General features: G+C 42.7%; 1 protein-coding gene across 1 annotated transcript in view; it reads right to left on the minus strand.

The window, feature by feature from the left end:
• The window catches only part of prmt3 (protein arginine methyltransferase 3), a 93864-nt gene extending 72748 nt beyond the window's left edge, over nucleotides 1–21116 (minus strand). Inside the window, exons 1-10 of the mRNA XM_049561773.1 lie at nucleotides 21060–21116; nucleotides 20722–20848; nucleotides 17530–17612; nucleotides 17391–17440; nucleotides 17142–17247; nucleotides 15304–15463; nucleotides 14627–14768; nucleotides 10433–10498; nucleotides 7957–8078; nucleotides 1985–2084 (exon numbers count right to left, since the gene is read on the minus strand). Of these exons, the coding sequence (XP_049417730.1) occupies nucleotides 1985–2084; nucleotides 7957–8078; nucleotides 10433–10498; nucleotides 14627–14768; nucleotides 15304–15463; nucleotides 17142–17247; nucleotides 17391–17440; nucleotides 17530–17612; nucleotides 20722–20848; nucleotides 21060–21081 (978 nt within the window). The 5' untranslated portion in view covers nucleotides 21082–21116. The remainder of the gene's footprint in view (nucleotides 1–1984; nucleotides 2085–7956; nucleotides 8079–10432; nucleotides 10499–14626; nucleotides 14769–15303; nucleotides 15464–17141; nucleotides 17248–17390; nucleotides 17441–17529; nucleotides 17613–20721; nucleotides 20849–21059) is intronic.
• Nucleotides 21117–21272: the final 156 nt, after the last annotated feature.

Genomic DNA, 21272 nt, shown 5'->3' on the forward strand with positions numbered 1-21272 from the left:
ATGAGCAAACTTAGTTGCCTTAAAATCAGCCAAAACCGTAGATGTATTTGCAGAAATATTTGCAGAGATCTACTGAAACTGAATTTGAAGAATTACTTTTGAAGCTGTCATTGACTCTTTCACTTGACACGCTATAAAGACTAACATTAATACTGGTTGCACTCCATTAAGGTAGTCGTCAGGGTGCTAATTGAGCACACTGGTTTGGCTGGTTCGACTGACATGAAAACTGGGCCATCATTAATGTTATTACTTACTGCTATGACAAGTAAAATGTCTTCTGTGTGAGTCGATGTATTGAACTCTGGGTTTGTAATGTGACTAACTTTCCACTGTGTGCATGATAAGTCACAAACCTGTCATACACATCCCCTGTTCCAACCCAATCATTCATGCACCTGTGCTATTTTATTCCTGCCCACTTAATACTACAATAATGTCACGAAAAAGCCAACAGGGTATAAACAACTGGGAGGTGCTTTGACTTGACCTGAGCTGTTCACACTACTTGCACCAAAAATGAGTTTAAACGAGGTCTTGTAACCCAAACAAATCCATGGACAGTGGTGTAGCGGAGGGTATAATCAGGTATATGGGGTGTACTCATCTCTTTTTCTGTCTGTTTACAGCATACCCCCCTATTAGCCAAAAAGCCATTGGAATATATAGGACAGTATACCCACTTCTTGCTTGGGAATCAACCCATCTTTTCATTCATTCATTTTCCATAACTGCTTATCTTGCTAGGGGTCGCAGGGGCTGGAGCCTATCCCAGCTGACTTAAGCAACAAGAAGGGTTCACCCTGGACAGGTCGCCACACTATCACAGGGCTGACACACAGAGACAGACAACCATTCACACTCACATTCACACCTATGAACAATATAGAGTCATCAGTGTCGCCTATTAATGTAACCTGCATGTCTCTGGACTGCGAGAGGAAGCTGGAGAACATGCACACTCTCTTGCTGTGCGGCAACAATGCTAACCACTGCACCACCAAGCCGCCATGTGCCATGTCAACCCATCTACCTCGTAGTAAACCCAGCTTTTCAACTACCACAACACCACTGTACATGGAGCTGGTTGAACCCTCACATAGTGTTGCTTTCGTCAAGGAAAAGTATGACTAAATATCGTCGTCAACGAACCTTCATCACGTGACGAAAACGAGACGAGACGCAACGTAAATGGTGGTCATGTGACGATAACTATAATTAACTATACTATAATGCTAGCAGGGCAGGGTGCGCGTCGGGGTTCTATTCCCCTGTCGGGAGTTATTTTCCCAGTATTCACCAACTACATTGCAAGTTCTGAAAATATGTCTTGTTACTGGTGTAAGCCATTTTGTTGAGTTGCTTCTAAGCGAAATGCTCAGAGTTATATATGTTGGTCTTTTCTATTCTGGGAGGTAAACAACAGAAGGAGTGAGGCAGTAATGTGCTGCTGTGAACAATATGAAAAACAAAAGAGTGTTGGCTTATGTATCTTGGTTTACACTGAGCAAAGAGCCTACATGTTTACTGTGCTCACATCATTTGATTCCAGCTATTGGTTGCACCTCACTACAAAGCCTTTAGCTGCCTTCCATAGTTAGCACAACTTTTAGCACAGCTGTTAGGGGAAAATCTGTGCCAGGTGCAAAACACTCCAAACCCACTCCCTGGTTGTATTCACATGAGTAAAGCAAGGCGACATTTTGCTCTACGTTCAGTGTGAACACAGCTTAAGAGACTCAATTTATTATTATCTTACATCAAAACAGAAAATTACTAATGAATGACATGTTCTGTATGAACTGATGTTGTTTTCTTTGAATTTGTGGAAATCACACAGGAGCATTTTGGGACAGAGTGAAACTCCTGAAATTAATTCAGCTGACACTTGTGTTTAACGTTGGAATTGAACTTACATCACTTGTTTCAACTACTGATTTTACGAGGTTTTAGGATTGAACGGCTTGTGTAAATAAGTACTGACCATCCACTCTGAGATGATGATGTCCACCTTCTCCACAGGGAGCTCGATGTCTTCTATGCGGCCTTTGATCAGGGTGATCTTGTCCTCCAGCTGGTTGGACCTGTGGTAAACATGCAAGATGATTTTAAGTCCGATATTCATTCTCCTTTCAGCACTGGTCTGGTTTCTACCAACTACAGTTGAAACCAGAAGTTTACATACACCATATAAAAAGGCACATAACCTTTTTTTCTCACCATCTAACATTAAATCAGATTAAACTTTTCCTGTTTTTTGGTCAATTAGGATTACCAAAATTATTTCTATTTGCTAAATACCAGAATAATGAGACAGATCATTTTTTAGACAATTTTTTATTACTTTCTTGAGAGTCAGAAGTTTACATACATTTCATTAGTATTTGGTAGCATTGCCTTTAAACTGTATGACTTGGGTCAAACGTTTTGGATATGCTTCCACAAGCTTCTCACAATAGTTTGCAGGAATTTTGGCCCATTCCTCCTGGCAGAACTGGTGTAACTGAACCAAGTTTGTAGGCCGCCTTGCTCGCACATGCCTTTTCAGCTCTGCCCATAAATTTTCAATAGGACTGAGATCAGGGCTTTGTGATGGCCACTCCAAAACATTGACTTTTCTATCCTTAAGCCACTTTCTAACCAGTTTGGCAGTATGCTTAGGGTCATTGTCCATTTGGAAAACCCATTTGCGCCCAAGCTTTAACTTCCTGGCTGATGTCCACAACATGATGCTGCCACCCCCATGTTTCACAGTTGGGATGGTGTTCTTAGGCTTGCAAGCTTCCCCCTTCTTCCTCCAAATGTAACGATTGTCATTATGGCCAAAAAGTTCAATTTTAGTTTCGTCAGACCACAGGACATGTCTCCAAAAATTAAGGTCTTTGTCCCTGTGTGCATTTGCAAACTGTAATCTGGCTTTTTTATGTTTCTTTTGGAGTAATGGCTTCTTCCTGGGAGAGGGGCCTTTCAGCCCATGTCGGTACAGGACTCGTTTCACTGTTGATAATGACACACTCTTACCAGCTTCAGCCAGCATCTTCACAAGGTCTTTTGCTTTTGTTCTTGGGTTGATGTGCACATTTCGGACCAAAGCACGTTCATCTCTGGGACACAGAACTCGTCTCCTTCCTGAGCGGTATGATGGCTGGACATTCCCATGGTGTTTATACTTGCGTATAATTGTTTGAACAGATGAACGTGGCACCTTCAGGCATCTGGAAATTGCACCCAAGGATGAACCAGACTTGTGCAAGTCCACAATTCTCTTCCTGATGTCTTGGCTGATTTCTTTTGATTTTCCCATGATGTTACACAAAGAAGCAGTGTGTTTCAGGTGTGCCTTAAAATACATCCACAGGTGTGCCTCTAATTAACCCACATGTTGTCAATAAACCTATCAGAGGCTTCCAAAGACATGACATCATCATGTGGGCTTTCCCAAATTGTTTAAAGGCATACTAATCTTAGTGTATGTAAACTTCTGACTCTCAAGAAAGTAATAAAAAATTGTCTAAAAAATGATCTGTCTCATTATTCTGGTATTTAGCAAATAGAAATAATTTTGGTAATCCTAATTGACCAAAAACAGGAAAAGTTTAGTCTGATTTAATGTTAGACGGTGAGAAAAAAAAAAGGTTATGTGCCTTTTTATATAGTGTATGTAAACTTCTGGTTTCAACTGTAAGTGCTCTGCAAAATTTATTGACTGGTCGTCAATTTTGCCTGCCTGTTGTCTGGTGCAGGGCAGGTAATTTTTTCCAGTGAACACAGCTCTGCACTTTGAGTGGGAATGAGGTTGATGACAGCGGCAAAAGTGAACCAAAACAGTCACATTGTGGATTGTAACACCAAAGCAATGAGCTGAAAGATGCTGAAAATGCTCTGTGGAGTTGTGCCATTCAGCCACAGTCACATTAACTATCAACAGACTTTACAAAATGGATGACGTATACATGGAGATACTGTACATCCACACCGCAGCAATCAATTTCCATACATATTTGGGCCATTTTTCAAACTTGTCAAGTACAGTATATTTCCAGTCTTTGCAGGGCCATGCAGGCAGTGTGAAAGGGGGGAACTGTAACTGTGGGCCTGCAGAGGTGTCAGGCTCAGGTAGGAACGGAAAGATCAGTGCTGCTGTTTAAATGATCCTTCCTTTCAGACCGACCAGTCTGGGTATCAATCTCTGTGAATATTCCATTATCATGACAGCTAATGTTACCGAGGACAGAACAATTACTCACAGCGGCCCAGAGTGCATTTCTGTGGCAGCGATCCTTATCTTGAACTGTCTCTCCCCTCTCTGCTGCTCTGCTACCGCTGCTATCACCTCCTCCCAGGATCCAACAGCCCCCTACCCCCACCCCCACCCCTCACCCACAACCCCCCACCTCCTACACCTTTCACAAGAGGGAAACACTGTAATCTCATTATTGGGGTAATTTAGAGGACAATGTCAGGACTCTAGGGAGAGAGTCAGTATCTGTGCGGCTTTGTGTGTGTGTGTGTGTGTGTGTGTGTGTGTGTGTGTGTGTGTGTGTGTGCTGGAGTAAGGGAGTGAGTGAGACAGAGAAAGAGAAAGGTTGTACGTTTCATCAACCAGTGTTTGCAAATAATTGCTGTCCTTTGCTGGTGAATATATACTTTGTCATACAAACTAGTTTTTTCCTCATAATTCAGATATTTTTTGTTTTTTGTCAAAGGACACAAAATTTCCAACATTCATTCTTAAGATTTTCGAAAACCAATATATCGATGTCTGGTGTGGCACATTCACACAGAATAAGCAAAAACTCTATGTTACTCAATTTTACTGACATTATCCCGCAGATGTGATACTCACAGTCACGTGTAGCTCGACTTGACACACTACATAGCACCACTAGTGGGGATTATCTATTTTACACATCCTATCATCTTATCAGATTTCGCTTTTCTGATTGCTCTGAGCTTGTATTTTCTGTGAATAGGTCTCCATGCTGTGTAGCGGGATGAGCCTCCTGCTTAAATGCTTGCAAAACCTTTATTTACAGTTACCAACACAGCCTCCATAAAATAAATTCTTGAGGCAGAAACAAGGCGCAGAGAAAACCAAAAAACTAAATAGGACCCCAAATCATCGAGGTGCTGGTTTGCACAGGATTAATATTATCACGCTACCTCTGTGCTGGCGAAATATGGCAGATTTGCACTGAATTACGAGCACAGATGACCTCCGCAACTATTACAAATTACCAGAGTTCTTCAGATTATACTAGTCCTATGCAAAACAGGACTAAAGAATTTATCTTTTATTTATTTTATTTTTTTATTACCTTAACAGAAAATGTTAAATAAATTCAAATAAAAATAACGAAAGGAATAAACAGCTAAATGACATTTATTTTTCATGAAAAAATTAAAATGTTTTATTTTGTTATTGTTATTACATTGCTATTGAATTATTATTTTACTTTATCATAGTTTTGGGAAAATGAACGACCTAAACTTCAATACAAATGTTTGAACTAGGGCTGGGAAAATATCAGTTTTTCAAACGTTCACAGTAACAGTAGAAATGTGACGAAAAAATTGACCAAAAAATTGCTAATAGTCAAAATCATCTTTAATTTAGTTTATCTTGTGCTTTGTCAATTTTGTGGCAAATGAACTACACTTAAAATACAAGTGTACGAAGGAAAAGAGATTGAGTCTGTAACATAACCCTACAAAAAGAAAAATTTTACTTAATGGATGGCGAAAAGGCAACTACGTGACGTTCGGGGAAAGAGACAAAGAAATGTAAATGATTTATGAGAGCCGCTGCATTATTTAAATTATATTATCATATGTTATTAATATTATATTAATATTTCAATTTCAAATATTATGGTTATCATCAGTACTGGTACATCACAACACTCTGTGCTAGGTTGTCCTGGCATCATATACATTTTTTCTACCCACACTGTATGCAGGTTTTTTAAACGTGGGAAAATAGATTGCCTTCCCACTGCCTGTAGCCTAGAGTCACGTTCACAGCTCTGCAGACAGTAGACGAGCAGGCCTTTCACGTTCACTGTCAGGAACAGGCCGGAAAACAGGTTAGTAAAGAGCAGGAAGCATCATGGAGGCCAGTGAAAATGTTACGATGGTTACATCTTTTTTTATATCTCTTTCTTATTCAATCTCTCTCTCAAACTGGTTGTCGCCTAATTCTGAGCAATGTTAAAATGCCGTCAGGGAGGAGATGGGCGGTATCTTGTTGCAGCCTCTCATTGTATCACGCGGGCAAAGGGGCTAAAATCAGTGTCAAATTTCCATTGGAGCAGATGTGAAGCCAATCAGAGCTGGGACTGTGACAACTGCAGAGTCATTTGTCCCGGGAGTGAATGTCAGTCATAACCTTTCTGTTTAAACACAAAAGCCAGATGTTTGTGGGTGTTAGTGGGTGTTTTGTGCTGTGGAGAAGAGGCTATAGTGTGTGCATTCTTCAATCAAAGTCAAAAATCAGCTGATAAACATCCAAACTGATCATCTGTCCATCTTTAGTTCACCTTAAAAAGTTGAATTTTACCCCTCTACCTAAAATGTCCAGGGTTTTTTTTCCAATTCGTTGTCACAATTCAAAGCCTTCTATTGGATAATCCATCAATTCCAGCCATTAAAAAAAAAAAAAAAAAACGTATTTAGACATTATCCATTAAGGAAGTGACTGTGAAGGAAGGAAGTCACATCCAGCTTTTCATTTAAACTTCGGCGACAGAGTGGAGACAGGAGATGGATGCTCCTGCCCAACCAACAGGAGCCACTTTAATTACAATCCTGATATTAACATCAAGAGGGAAGTGGCGGACACACAAAGGCCACACACACACACACACACACACACACACACACACACACACACAGAAGGAGCTTTAAAAATCACAACCCAACCAAACAGTAGATTTAAGGGGAGCCAAGGGCAAAAGTCAGCGTGTGTTGCTGTATTTAGGTGTGTGCTTGTGTGTGTGCATGTGTGAGTGTGTAGGAGTGGGGGCAGGGGGTGGGGCCACACATCTTTCTTTAGCTGAATCTTCACCGCTGGCGAACCTGCGACGCAGCCTGCATGCCAGCACACACTCCAACAGCGAGTCAGTGGGCTGTAAAATTAAAATGTCCTTTTCCTTCAGCAAACCCCGTTGTTTTGCTTATACGACACTCTCTTACATAACGGTAATAATAGCAGTCATAATGGCCCCTAACTCAAAAATGCATTTTAGAGGCAGGGGTGTGATGGAGGAAGTGGTGGGTTGCAGGTAGACGCAGGGACAGTGGAGGCTCTGGTGGAGGTTAAATGACTCCACTGTGGAGAGCCAGCTGCTGGAACACTGGAAACACACAGCACCTGAAATTGGACTGAGGGGCTGTATTAAAAGGTGCCAACAGGGGGTCATCTACATGTTTGTGTGTGTGTGTGTGTGTGTGTGTGTGTGTGTGTGTGTGTGTGTGTGTGTGTGTGTGACTGCAGGCCTCGGACTGTAGCCACTGCAGGGAAGAAGAGGCGAGGGGTGAATGAGTCAGAACGCAGGTGTAAATTATGTGCATTATGGCCACGTGACTGACAGCAGCTCTATTGAAGTCAACCAGCTGCAACAAATGAAAAGGTGGCTGGAGGTCACGCAGACCTCTACTCCCTCAATCCTCTGCTGCACACAACAGGGAAGAAGATGCATCTACTCCGGCTCACGAAGGACCACTTGACGTGCAAGGGGAGGGTCACATAACTGACAGGGACAGCCAAGCTAGCAGTACCGCCACTGAGCTAATGTGCTAGCATGTTGACTGCAGACTGAAAGAGTTTTAAAACTGTATTTTTCAAGGCTATGTGCAATAAAAAATGAAATTCCATCAACCTCCAATATATCTGGGTGCAGGCAGATTTATATACATATCTGAAAAAAGTGACTGGCTGCAGTTTGTGTGTCTCACCTGACTATGTCCATGGCCTGATAGATGATTTCTGATTGGTCGACTGCTATGACCTTCTTGGCCCCTGCTCTGGCAGCGAACATGGACAATATGCCGGTCCCACAGCCCACATCGAGCACCACCTGCGGGGGGGAGGGGAAAGAGGTTAGGGTTGGGGTGAGGAGCAAGTAATGACCACTGAAAAATAAAGTGCTTGAAAATGTGCTCCAATTAATGTGAAAATTAATTCAGGCAGGTTTGTTAGGATGAAACGAAACTGTTGGCTTTAGACACATCTTTCACAGTTGGGTTTTACAGTTATTGAGAAGTTGTCACACTGACTTTATGGAAAAATAGCTTTTGACCAAATGATACGATTTAAAGATATATTATACTGCATTGTATATCCTTTATAAATCTACCAAAGCATGATATCTCAGCCTTCATCAGACCCTAAGAGCTACACCTAAACTTCATTTCCTTTTGGATCTTTACTTTACCTTTTTAATGTCTTTTAAAAATACTTTTTTAAAAAATACTTTTTCCAAATTTTGATCCTGTGTCCCTGTGTTCATTGATCATTTATCTCGTTAAATACCAAATTTTCTTGTGACCATATTCTCATGGTTTCATGTGACAAATTGATTGAAATATGAGTAAAAAAATGAGTAAACAATGTGGCGGAGGTCTAATTCATTCATCTGTGTGTGTGCAGTCAACAGTCTCCCCTGTAGATCCGTACTGCACTAAACTCAAAGTCCGCCCACTTTTTAGTGGTCCAATCAAATGCAAAGGATTTAATCTAAATCCTTATTATAACTGTGCATTGCTCAAATATTCCACTTCACTTGGAGATACTTAACAGTACAGAGACTGAAGATGCTTCTACATAGTGTTTTTTTCTCAGCGCTAGCATCTTTTTTTAATTGTTCCCAATGAGGAGTGAGCGCATGCAGCCACCTGGAGAAAAAGCGCTGTGCCTAGTAAGGCTGTGCAATTAATCGTCTGGTGATCGTGATTACGATTTTGAGGTCAAACGATTTCAAAATTAATGAAATTGAGGGAAACAATGTTTGGTCACGGACGCCTGAAGATGTTATTTTGTCTTCTATGGAAACCGCACATGCACAATAGCGCCCCCTCCCCTCCTTCCCTCTATTCACCCCACGAGCCAGCCAAGTAGGTGAGCTGTGAATAATGTGAGGGGCAGGTGATCGCGGACGATTTCAAAAACAGCGTGCGGAAAATGGCAGAGGGACAGCGAGAGAGGTTCGTCGACAAGAGAGGGAGAAAAAGTTCGCTAGTGTGGGAACATTTAGGATTCTCAGAATCCGATGAAGACCAAAAACATATAATGTGCAGGGTGTGCTTCAAGGTGCTGTATTGTGCTACGGCCAATTCAAGTGCTGGAATTTGTTATTTATGTGACAACGCCTGAACGCAACGCAGGCTCCGCTCCATTGACTGTGTGCACAGTGCCATGCTGCGGGTTCGGGCCAGGCTCGATTATAAATGTCTCAGACTCGGGTCGAGTTCCATCAGGAAAGTGCTTCCACACCTGTACTAACATCTAGAAGTCAGGTCATCCAAATCAGTGGTCTGTACGCTTGTGCCAAGTCCTCAGCATCTCCACAGATCAAACTGCTCCTGAATGCTCTGGTTCACCAAGTAACTTTTTTCACTCCAGCCACTGTTATTGAGTCACTTCTATTTCAGGTTCCCATAGGTTACAGTTAATTTGTTCATCTTCACCCCCGACTGGTGTTAAATGGCTGAGGCACAGCTGCAGTGACGATACACGCCTCTATATGTAACACTGTGTTTATGTGTGTCTCTATTTAAGGCAACTTTAACGTCCCTGAAAGCATCCTGCTGCCTTTATGGGTTCACAGAGGGCCGCCAACACACTGCTGACACAACACAACGCACAACCTCTCACTGCTTTCTCCATCTTTCTGTACTGCCACACCCCCCTAACAATACTGGAACAAGAATAGCCTGTTTTGTTCTCTATCTCGCACTTCCTGTAGAAGGTGACACTTCCCTCTCTGCCGAGTGTTTCGCTGTGACAGGGATAATGTACGTCCCCATCAACAAAACCTGCCTCCCTCCTCTACAGCCTCATCCCAGCACTAACCAGCAGCCGCCTGTATAATGGATGGTCATGATACAGGCCACTGCTTCCTGCAACTAAAGGCAATGGAAAAGAGAGAGAGGTGGGGGCGAGTTGGAAGGGATTTTTTTTTGATGGAGGGGGGGTGTTATGGGTTTGGTGGTGGATTGCATGTGTCTGTTATCAGCACTCTGCAGTCGACGGTCAAGGCACTAATAAAATCACACTGTGTTTTAAATCAGACACCATCGCCTTATTAATGTCTTTCCTGCAAAATGAACACGCCTGTTCCTGTTAATAGATTTGGCTGTACATTACACCAGCTGCCCTGCACGTACAGCATACACACATTAAAATCTGTTCGGATTTGTTCAGTCGGCTCACCTTGTCTCTGAACATGTCAGGGTTGCGGTACATGAAGTCGCGGTAACTCTCCGTGCGCACTTTATCCTGTGGAGAGAATAATCAAACATTAAGAAATACACCAACTTTTATTAAGTGACAGAGTTAAAAGAGAGAAATCAACATGTTAATGTGTGGGGCAAAAATTCAAATTAAATTCAAACTGCAGGGTTTCTGCAGGGGTTATAAATCTAACCTCTTGCAGATAATTTGTTTTTTGAGCTCCGTGTCTGCTTACGTTGTCGTATAAAGTCGAATCCCACACCAGACCGGCAACTCTCAGAGCATGGCATGTAAAGCGTTCTCCACACAGGTGCAGATAACAGTAGATCAAAACAGACTGTGGGGGCATTCTTGGAAATTTCAGAGCAAATCTATGGGATAAATACAACTGGGAGGGAGCTTGAAATTTCTCGCGGAGGTCAGGTCAGGACTTGCTAATTAACCTGCCAATCAAATCTGCCCACAAACCCCGGCAACTCGTCTCTGGAGGAAAAGCTACAGAATCTATTGAAATGACAGAAACATGTCTCGGTACAAGACACAGTGGAATTAAACAAGTTCGATAAGATATTTACATATAAGAAAGTTTTCCATTAATCAAAGACTGATTCAACTGTCACATGAGCTCTGATATTTGTGTCATTCGAATGGGGCTGCTAAATGAGAGCTAATCTATTATTTTGGTTAATGTTGAGATCATGATTATTCAACATGATTACTCAGTGACTGCATTTTTTAACTTTAAAAACCAGTGGATTTTCTGGAACTTTAAAGAAAATCAATCTAAAAACACATTCAAAAATAAGATAAATAAAATAAATAACGTGCACTATACATAAACACTGTGCAAGACAAGTTGGAGAGACTTGCGGTGTTGGCAGAAGAGTCATGGAATGCTATTACTCTGAGCAGCATGCATGGAAATGATTTATAATATATTTACTTATCTTCCTATCCTTTTGCTATATGGTGTGAATAAGTTTCTAAATTGATCACGAGACACTTTTCAGAAATAAAGTCTCTGGAAAGACGCAAAACTTAGTGAGAAAGTCCCAAATTGGCAAAACTGAGCACTGCTGTAAAGGAAAGAGACAAAACGAGAGCATCGTTGCAAAATAGAACGCGGTGTAATAATCACTTTAACTTGATTGTCTCATTTTCAGTCGATAAATCCTTCAGCCCTGATTAGTCAGGGCATTTATACTGTAGAAAAATGTCAAACAGCATTTAAACGTCAGATGAAATGATTTGGGGAAAACATTTACTTGCTGTTTTTCTGACCAACGCTGCAGCTGCAGTTTACATGTTGCTGGAGGTTTGTGGTGTTGCCTCACAAGGCTCTAAACATGACTGCTGTGTCATGTCAAACTTGTCTGCAGACAGTTTCTGGTTGTTCGGGTTGAATTTTATCTTGTAAGACTGATGGAAGGAGAGGTTATCTTCACATGTTCTGTCACAGATCTGTCTTTATACAATATGTGCATGGCGATATGAACATTAAAAGTCTTACTGGTCGTTCGAATTGTTCCTCCTGTCTATTCCCTTTTTGTGTTTTGCCAGACAGTGTTTCCCTCCTTTTAAAAAGATGATTTTTTTTTTGTGAGAGGGAGACAGAGAGGGGATGACATGCAGCAAAGGGCCGCAGGCTAGAATCAAACCTGCGGCCACTGCAGCAAGGACAATGCCTTTGTACACTGGACGCCCACTCTAACCACTGAGCTCCTGACTGAGCAGCGGTAGTAACACTAACGGGGAATTTTGAACTACAGCTTTACAAGGCCAACTCAGATGACTGATGCCTCAGCTATACTTTTGTATGCATGTTTGCGAGGACAAGTCTCCCATCACAAACATCAGGATCATGTTAGAGTTAAAGTTAAATATCACAGTAACCAATACGTTCTTGGATGTACTTATATTTTGGCATGTGAGTATCCTTTTAAAGATAAACATGAGAAAATCTGAACTTGTCCATTTAGATAATGTTGTGCAAAATGAAGACTATAACTGCAGACAAAAATTTTTGTCTCTTTAAAAACCTGATGCACTTTTCCATCATGCCCAAACAGAAATCTAAACAAACTAGCACCCAGCTATGCTGCTGGGGGAATGTGGAGGAATCATAGTCGACCATGCCCATATTTTCTGATTCCGTCATTGTATTCAGACTTTTGGAAGGAAGTAGAAAACAATCATTTCAGAAACTTCAAAAATTCACATCGCTTTTTCTTGGACACATCCCTGATAGACTAAGTAAAGATGATCAGTACAACATGAGGTGCATGGAGTGCTGCTGGGTGTAGAAAAAGTGTGCTTCTGGTGCTCTTCGGTGTGGGGATCAAAAAAGTGATAGAAAGAAAATTCAAAAAACCAAGGCACTCAGGGAGTAGAAAAATAAAAAGCCTTTATTAAGTCATGGCTTTGTTCTGATTAAAAATGTCGACATGTTTCGGCCGTGTGGGCCTTCATCAAGACAAATAAAGAGACTCTCCTTCAGACAGCTTCTTAACACTAGTAAACAGTCACATGGTCAGCATGGCCAGGTGGAATCTCTTCACCTGATTAGGGTGAGCAAACAGATCAATTAGGAGTAACAGAGAGGACACACATCATACCCTTAATAGATCAGGTCATCAGGTAATCAGGTGAAGAGATTCCACTTGGCCATGCTGACCATGTGACTGTTTACTAGTGTTAAGAAGCTGTCTGAAGGAGAGTCTCTTTATTTGTCTTGATGAAGGCCCACACGGCCGAAACATGTCGACATTTTTAATCAGAACAAAGCCATGACTTAATAAAGGCTTTTTATTTTTCTACTCCCTGAGTGCCTTGGTTTTTTGAATTTTCTTTCTAAGTAAAGATGATATCTGTCTACCAAAGATCCTGCTGGCGGCAAGTAAAAAGGCCATTGCAAAATACTGGCTCCAGAAAGACTGCCCCACAGCGAGCCTTTTTATTAATACTGTTAAATACGTACACCTTCTGGAATAGATGACCTATTCCAAACGACTTCATAAAGAACTGCGAGAAAAACGGTGGAGAAAATGATGTATTTATTTAGCCAATGAGACAGATGTCACGTGATGATTGTATATACCATATATGACATTTGTCATGTCTTTGTAAACATCCCATTACCTCATATTTGTATTTGTTTCCTTTTTCCTGTGTACCGCTTTTCTTCTTCTTTTTTTACTTTTGTTCCTTAACGTAAAAGATTTTCATAAATAAAAAGTATAGAAAAAAACTGTCTCTTTATAATTTGATTTCAAAAATCATTTCAATGTTCAGCCTCAATTTCCACCACAATGGGACACAAAGACGCTCCGCTGAAACTTCTAAGTGCGCTCAGCAGTGAGCACAGTGAGGCAGCTTTACTTTGAAAAGACTGTCCTTCGTGTCACACTGATTGGCCAGTATGCAATTTGTATCAGTCAGTGACAAATTAAAAGTTTGATTTATTTTAAACTTAAGTGACATACGTCTAACTCACGTCATCCTCCCTCTTCCCTCACACACACACACACACACACACACACACACACACACATACACACAGTGCGTCATAGGTGATGCACTTCATGGCGACCTGTGAAAGACCACATTCTACTGCAAAGCCACCCGTCACGTGTTCTCCGCCCCTCCTGAGGCTCTGATGGAGTTTACAGCCTGACGTACAAACACATGACGCAAAACTTAACAGTGCTTAGCACCAATCAGGACAGCCAACAGGAATATGTCTAAGCACTGCGGTAAGTAGAACAGGAAGGGAGGAGACAGAGCTGACCCCCCCTCACACACACGCACGCACACACCCCTCAGCTTGCTGACACTTTCAGGTTTCGGCGCTTGAGCAGTGTAAAAATTTATTTCCACGTTCCGAGCATCCACCATGCAGCGGCACTGCCAGCGTCTCACATGAGAGCTCAGCGCTTATTGCTGATGTGTCACTTTTGAGAAAATGTCTTGTCCTCAGTATCAATGTGTGCATAAAGATGATCATTCTCATTTACGGGCTACATGGAAATCTTTCAGCCAAGACGTATGCTGATGACTTTTGCTCTGCAGAGACTGCTGCGCCCGAGGGAAGCAACTCACAGGACTGTAATGAGACCTGCAGGCCTGGTCAGTGTGTGTGTGTGTGTTATGTTTGTGTGTTTGCACAGCTCAGACCTTCAGCATCTCCTCGTGGATGCTATAATGGCCGTAGGAACTGAAGTAGGCCTCGTCCTCATCCTCTCGGAGCTCGGCCACAGCGCCCAGGTTACCAGATCTGCGGGTTTCTGCGTTCAGAACCAAACCCTGAGCCAGCAGCCTGAGAGAGCACCAGACAGATCTGCGTTTAACTTCTCATATCAGGATATTATGGGACAAAAGCAGCAACCAGAGAGCAGAAAGCACACACAACCTTCATGCAGGACGTAGCAGTAAATGGAGGAGATGGGAGGCATTAATCTTTCCAACTCTCTCCCAACACCCCCCACCCCCCACCTCCCACCACCCTCACTCTTTCTGTAATTTTCCCTTATTGCCCCCCTTCCTAACCCCCCCTCCTCACTTTAACCTCCATGCTGCAGTGGAATTTTCCCTTCCCCATTTTTATCTTTCCCCTTCCTCTAAACTTCTTCCACAAGGTACTCTAGTTGAGGTTTCTGCAATACTGGGTTCACTGTGTCCCCCTGCTGGCCCCAGGAGGGTAGTGCAGAAGTGAGGCTACACACACCGCAAGGTCTCAAAAACATAGAAAGAAAAAAAGATCTACTCAGGATTGACATGAGAAAACTAAAAGGACAACTTAATCACATCCAGTGGTTCTAAAAACAATGTGAAAATGCAGATGTGTCACTGACTTGAGTTTGTGCAGGTCATCCATGGCTCTGGCCAGCGCCTCCTCTGACCTGCGGGCTCTCTCCTCAGCAGCCTGTGCCCTCTGCTGCAGTGCATCGTGGGACTCAGCCCCCGATGGTGGGCATGTCGACGGGCTCAACCCCTCACAGAGCTCTTCAGGGTCTGGCAGAAACACAGAAAGGGGGAGACAAACAGAGATGGAATACATTTAGAGCTGAACACAAAGACTTGACACAGCGACTCTCACAGCGACGCAACACACTCAGATGTAATATACATCTTATAACTGTATTGTTTTTATGCACTACATGTTTTCTGTTATACTTTGAATGGCAGCTGCAGAAAAAGTGAAGTGAGTGTGGAATCAGACTAAATCCATCCAGGTCATATCCAAAAATGAATCTGCCTAAAGTCGGATTTTCAGACGTTGCGGTGGTTTTAAAGATCCCTCAGGAAAACAATAACTGTCTCCAAGAAATGAGTTGTTAAAGCTATTCTGAGCAAGCCCTTATGATTTCTGTGTCTTTAACTGGTGATGGTTTGTCTTGGTTGATGATGTTTAAAAGCAGCGGGCTGATCCACGGCTAATGTTCCCTGTTATTTTTGCTGCATGTGTTTTTCCACAGCAGGGCAGGTAAAAGAAGTTTACCTGTTGCAGGTGAGCTGTTTGCAGAGCCTGTTGTCTGCAGCTCTTCATCAACATCTCACTGTGGCTGTTTCTGATTTTACTCTTCCTTACTGCTGTATTATTACACTTGTCTTTATTAAAGAGAAGCTCCTGATAAAGTTCCGCCAATTCAGTAATAACACATTTCATTTCCTGTAGATTCTTCACAATAAAAGTCCCCCGTTATTTTGTTATGTATAAACTTTTATTGTGAGTTTTCGAGCAGCAACTTCGCACAACTTCTAATACGGCTGATAGCTCATCTAAACTGCCAACGGAAACAAAAATTGGCACGGCATGGCTTTACTCAGCACAGCCAAGAGTGAGGTCTGGCGTTGAAAAAAGGCCAGAAAACATTATGATGTCACAGTGAAGCTGACCTTTGACCTTTTGGATATAAAATGTCATCCCTTCATGACTTTATTCTATGAGACCTTCGTGTGAACTTTTGTCATAAATAGCGTATGAATTCTTGAGTTATGGCCAAAAACGTTTTGTGAGGTCACAGTGACCTTTGACCAACAAAATCTAACTAGTGCATCCTCGAGTCCAAGTGGACGTTTGTGCCAATATTGAGGAAATTCCATCAAGGCCTTCAGGGAGACCACGTTTACAAGAACGAGACAGACAGATAACCTGAAAACATAAAGACTGCAGCTGCACAAAGGCATGCAAATGGCACCACACAAATTAAATTGACAAAATTCCACATGAAATTATGTTGTGACTACACTAAACTCTTCTTTCAGGCTCTCTTTTTTTCCCCAGTTTTTACACAACTACTTCTGTAGCTTTTCATATGTACAATCAAGTGCAGCACCATGAATGCCCCTCTGGTAGAGAGTGTCCGAAAGTGTGCACCCTTATTTCTGCAATTCAGCAGCAGCACCTCTCTCTCTCTCTCTCTCTCTCTCTGACAACAGGCTTTTCTCACTCGCCTTTGAGTCTAACCATTCAGGACATATCAACACACAGCGTTTGGATGACAATTTGTACAAACTAGTTTATTTGAAGTGTACTGAACCCTTAACACTTCTTTCATCTGGGTCACAGCGGAGACCTGGGACAAACTGCCAACAAACACCAACGAGTACCAGACTGCAAACTGTGAACGTCTGAGTCTGTGAGTGACTTACGAGGCAGTTCCAATGAAACTTAAAGGAGCTGCTGTACCTGTCTGCAGCAGGGGGTCGTCCTGCACGACTGGTCGAAGGAAGTCTTCACTCTCCCAGGGTAAAGGAGCGTCTGGCAGCCCCGTCAGACAGGATGCATCACATTTCTATAAACACAGATTTGATTATTCAAAAAAATCAGCAGCTCTATTTCACTGCATTTCCTTAAGTAGCACCTGACCATGTTTAATGGGTGAAATACTGACGATCCTCATGAGAGTTGAGACTTTACAGTGCAAACAGTACTTACTGCTGAGCGTATGAAGTTGATCATCTTTATGTAACCGTAGTCATCTAAATCTGATAAGGAAAAGAAGAGTGAGCCATTTTAACAAAACTGAATGATCCTCTGGTTCTTCAGTGAATCAGGAGCATCTGTTTCTACTTACTGTGTTTTCTTATCACGTCTACGAGGCTGATGTGGTGCTCAGTCGTGCAGTGCTGCAGGGTGGCAGGCACAGAGCTCAGCACCCTGAAAATCAAAATTATGCAAGTAAGAAAATCTGTTTAATTAAAATGTATAATCTTACACATATCAAATGAAATGAAATGAAAATGAACAACAGGTTCTCAGATGTATTGCTTTGTTGTATAGAAAATATACGACATCATTTTATTTTCGTTTTTTTGGAGACTTGGAAACTCCTGACATGATTTTCAGGACGCATCACAAATTCTTTATGGAGATCAGACAAAAATACAAAGGTATATGCATGTGGCATTAATCCTTAAAAGTTGCTGTGGAAACGCTCACAGCTTTTGACCTTTACCTTGTGTGGTGCAGTCGCGTTCCTACACTTTTAACAAGTTAAGTGGAGACACAAGATTAGAATATATTCCTTTTGCTTTTCTACTTCATGCTCTTGGTTTGTTTCTTCCAAATAGGGAAACTTGTCACCCTTACACCAAAACACTTTTAGGAGCCTTGTTTTAAATAATGTATGCATGTTTTAGCCATGTGCAAACAACCTTGAAACTCAGGGACTGATAAATTAAATGACAGTATAAGAAACAGTTTAATCTATTGGAGGTTATATAAGAAATGAATATTCAACTCTGGCAACTCATATGAAGTTTCTGGCTCTGCCACCAACCTCTGATGTCATAACTGAAACTAATATTTGTCAGGAAAACCTCGATTCATCCTTAAATGGGTTCAGATTTTTTTGAAGTGGGGTTGTATATTTAAAGTATTAGATACAATAGGCCCCAGTTTGGAGAAGCAAGTTTGAGTATGACACAGAAGCTAAGCAATGTACTGCTGCAGACGGGGGTCAGCAATAAAACATATTTTACCCACATAAAAAGTCCCACCTAAAACAATCAACATCTATACTGGGAGTATTTTCACTGCTTTACCTTTCTGTCAGACAGCCTGTTCCAATGGGTACACCATTAACAGCTTCAGTTCTCATCTATGCTCTTGTCAAAGCCACCAGACTCCATTGACAAAAACAGTAATTTTAGCATGCTGAACACAGGAGCTGCTGGTCTACTGCTGCTTTGATCAATTAGTTAGGTAGTGTTATAGTGCCACCTTGGTCAATCCGAACTAACCCCAACAACATCAAAGTCACACGATAACACAAACAAAATAACTGTTTGAGGCAGCAATAGACCAGCAGCTCCTGTGGTCGGCAATATTAAATCACTAGTTTTCTCAATGGAGTCTGGCTTTGAAGAGAGGGGCATAACAACTTGATTTTTTCTATTGGAAATCACTGTCTGACATTAAGGTGAAGCTGTATATAGCATCAATATTGCGTACATTAAAACCGAAAAACTGCACAAAAAATTAAGGGAACACTTAAACTTCAGGGATATCAATGAGTCCATTCAGGAAGCACAAGTGATTGTGAATCAGTTTCAGCTGCTTTGGTGCAAATCAAAGTGACAACAGGTGCAATGGAGAGGCAAAAGCAAGACCACCCCCAAAAAGGGAATGGTTTTACATGTGGTGTCCACAGACAGTTGCTCTCTCCTTATCCTTTCTGACTGATTCTGCTCTAGTTTGGTCTTCTGCTAGTGTCCTTGTCACTGCTGGGAGCGTGAGGCCGTACCTGCAGCCCAATCAGGTTGCACAGGTAGTCCAGCTCCTCCAGGATGACACATCCATACGTGCGGTCACAAGAAAGTTGGCTGTGCCTTTCAGCACAATCACAAGAGCATGGAGGAGATACCAGGAGACCAGCCGTTACACAAGGAGAGCTGCACAGGGCCATAGAAGGGCATCAACCCAGCAGCAGGACCGGTGTCTGCTTCTTTGTGTGAGGAGGAACAGGAGGAGCACTGCCAGAGCCCTACAACATGACCTCCAGCAGGCTACTGGTGTGCATGTTTCTGACCACACTGTCAGAAACAGACTCCATGAGGGTGGCATGAGGGCCCCACGTCCTCTAGTGGGACCTGTGCTCACAGCCCAGCACCGTGCAGCTCAACTGGCATTCAGCAGAGAACACCAGAATTGTCAGGTCCGCCACTGGCGCCCTGTTCTCTTCACAGATGAGAGCAGGTTCACACTGAGCACATGTGACAGGCGTGAAAGAGTCTGGAGATGCTGTGAACGTTATGCTGCCTGTGACATCACCCAGTATGACCGGTTTGGTTGTGGGTCAGTGATGGTCTGGGGAGGCAGATCCTTGGAGGGTCACACAGACCTCCATGTCATAGCCAATGGTACCCTGACTGCTGTTAGGTACCAGGATGAAATCCTCAGAGCGATTGTCAGACCTTACACTGCTGCAGTGGGTTAGGGTTAGGGGTTAGGTTCCCTCTGCACCTGGGTTCCCCCTAGTGCAGTGGGCCCTGGGTTCTTCCTGGTGCAGTGGGCCCTGGGTTCTTCCTGGTGCAGTGGGCCCTGGGTTCCCCCTGGTGCAGTGGGCCCTGGGTTCCTCCTGGTGCAGTGGGCCCTGGGTTCCTCCTGGTGCAGGACAATGCCTGGTCATATGTGTCCAGAGTGTGTAGGCAGTTCCTGGACAAAAAAGCTGTTGATGCCATTAACTGGCCCTTTTGTTCCCCTGACCTAAATCCAACTGAGCACCTATGGGTCATTACGTAACTGTCCAGGAGCTCACTGATGCTCTGGTCCAGGTCTGGGAGGAGATCCTTCAGGACACCATCCGCCGACTCATCAGGAGCATGCCCCATCTGGTGCATGTGAGTGCACACAGGCACACAGGGGGCCAAACACACTTCTGAGTCACTTTCTGAGTTGCAATAAAATGATAAAATAAACACACGCTGGATGAGGCTGTGATTTAAAGTTTTCACTTTGATTTTCAGCGTGATTTTGAATCCAGCCCTCAGTGGGCCGATGAGTTTGGTTTTCACTGACTGTTATAACACCAGTTTGTTCTGAACAAGTTTTGTACATCAGTCAAGATTTTCAACTTAATTTGTTCATTAAGATCTGACGTGTGATTCAAGTGTTCCCTCAATTTTTTTAATGTCAGACACTGTCTATGCATAAACACCCTATACAACCGAACTTCAAAAAACCTGAGCTATCCCTTTAAATCCAGTGTATTTTAAACATTTACGGCTGCAGTCTGCTTTCTTCCAGCCGTGCAAAGTTAACTCACCTGTCACAGAACAGACAGGTGACCGGCTGACTGTCCTCCTCCATCCACTGCCACTGCTCCTCATCGTCAACGTCTTCATCATCGCCGTCAGAGAGCTCAGGCATCTCGTCAGCATCTCCATCACCGTCTGTCAGAGTAACAGCTCATTACCGCTGCATGCACAGTAACTTTAGCAGTGCTGAAGTAAGCTAATGACAACCGTTAACATCGTGTGACGTCACTAAACACAAAATTCATAACGTATGTACGTAATAGAAATGACCGCTAACCAAAATTAGTGTTTGCATTTTCAACATGTACAGTTTGGGCGGGTTAAATTTGCTATTTACAACACTCACGTGGATCTGTGTACTCTGCCATGTTGTCGCCTTGGTTTCAGTGGACTTCCGGGTGACGTTTAGTGACGTAAAGAAGGGGGCCGGAGCAGACGGAGGCAGAAGAAGCACTTCCGGATGATCACCACAAGATGGCGCCCAAGTTTAATTTATGGCACAGCTACAGCCGCTCTCACAAACTTCATCTGTCCACGTTATTAGATATTGATACACGCA

Source organism: Epinephelus fuscoguttatus, linkage group LG2 (genome assembly GCF_011397635.1).
Source record: "Epinephelus fuscoguttatus linkage group LG2, E.fuscoguttatus.final_Chr_v1".
In the NCBI taxonomy this organism is placed as follows: Eukaryota; Metazoa; Chordata; class Actinopteri; order Perciformes; family Serranidae; genus Epinephelus; species Epinephelus fuscoguttatus.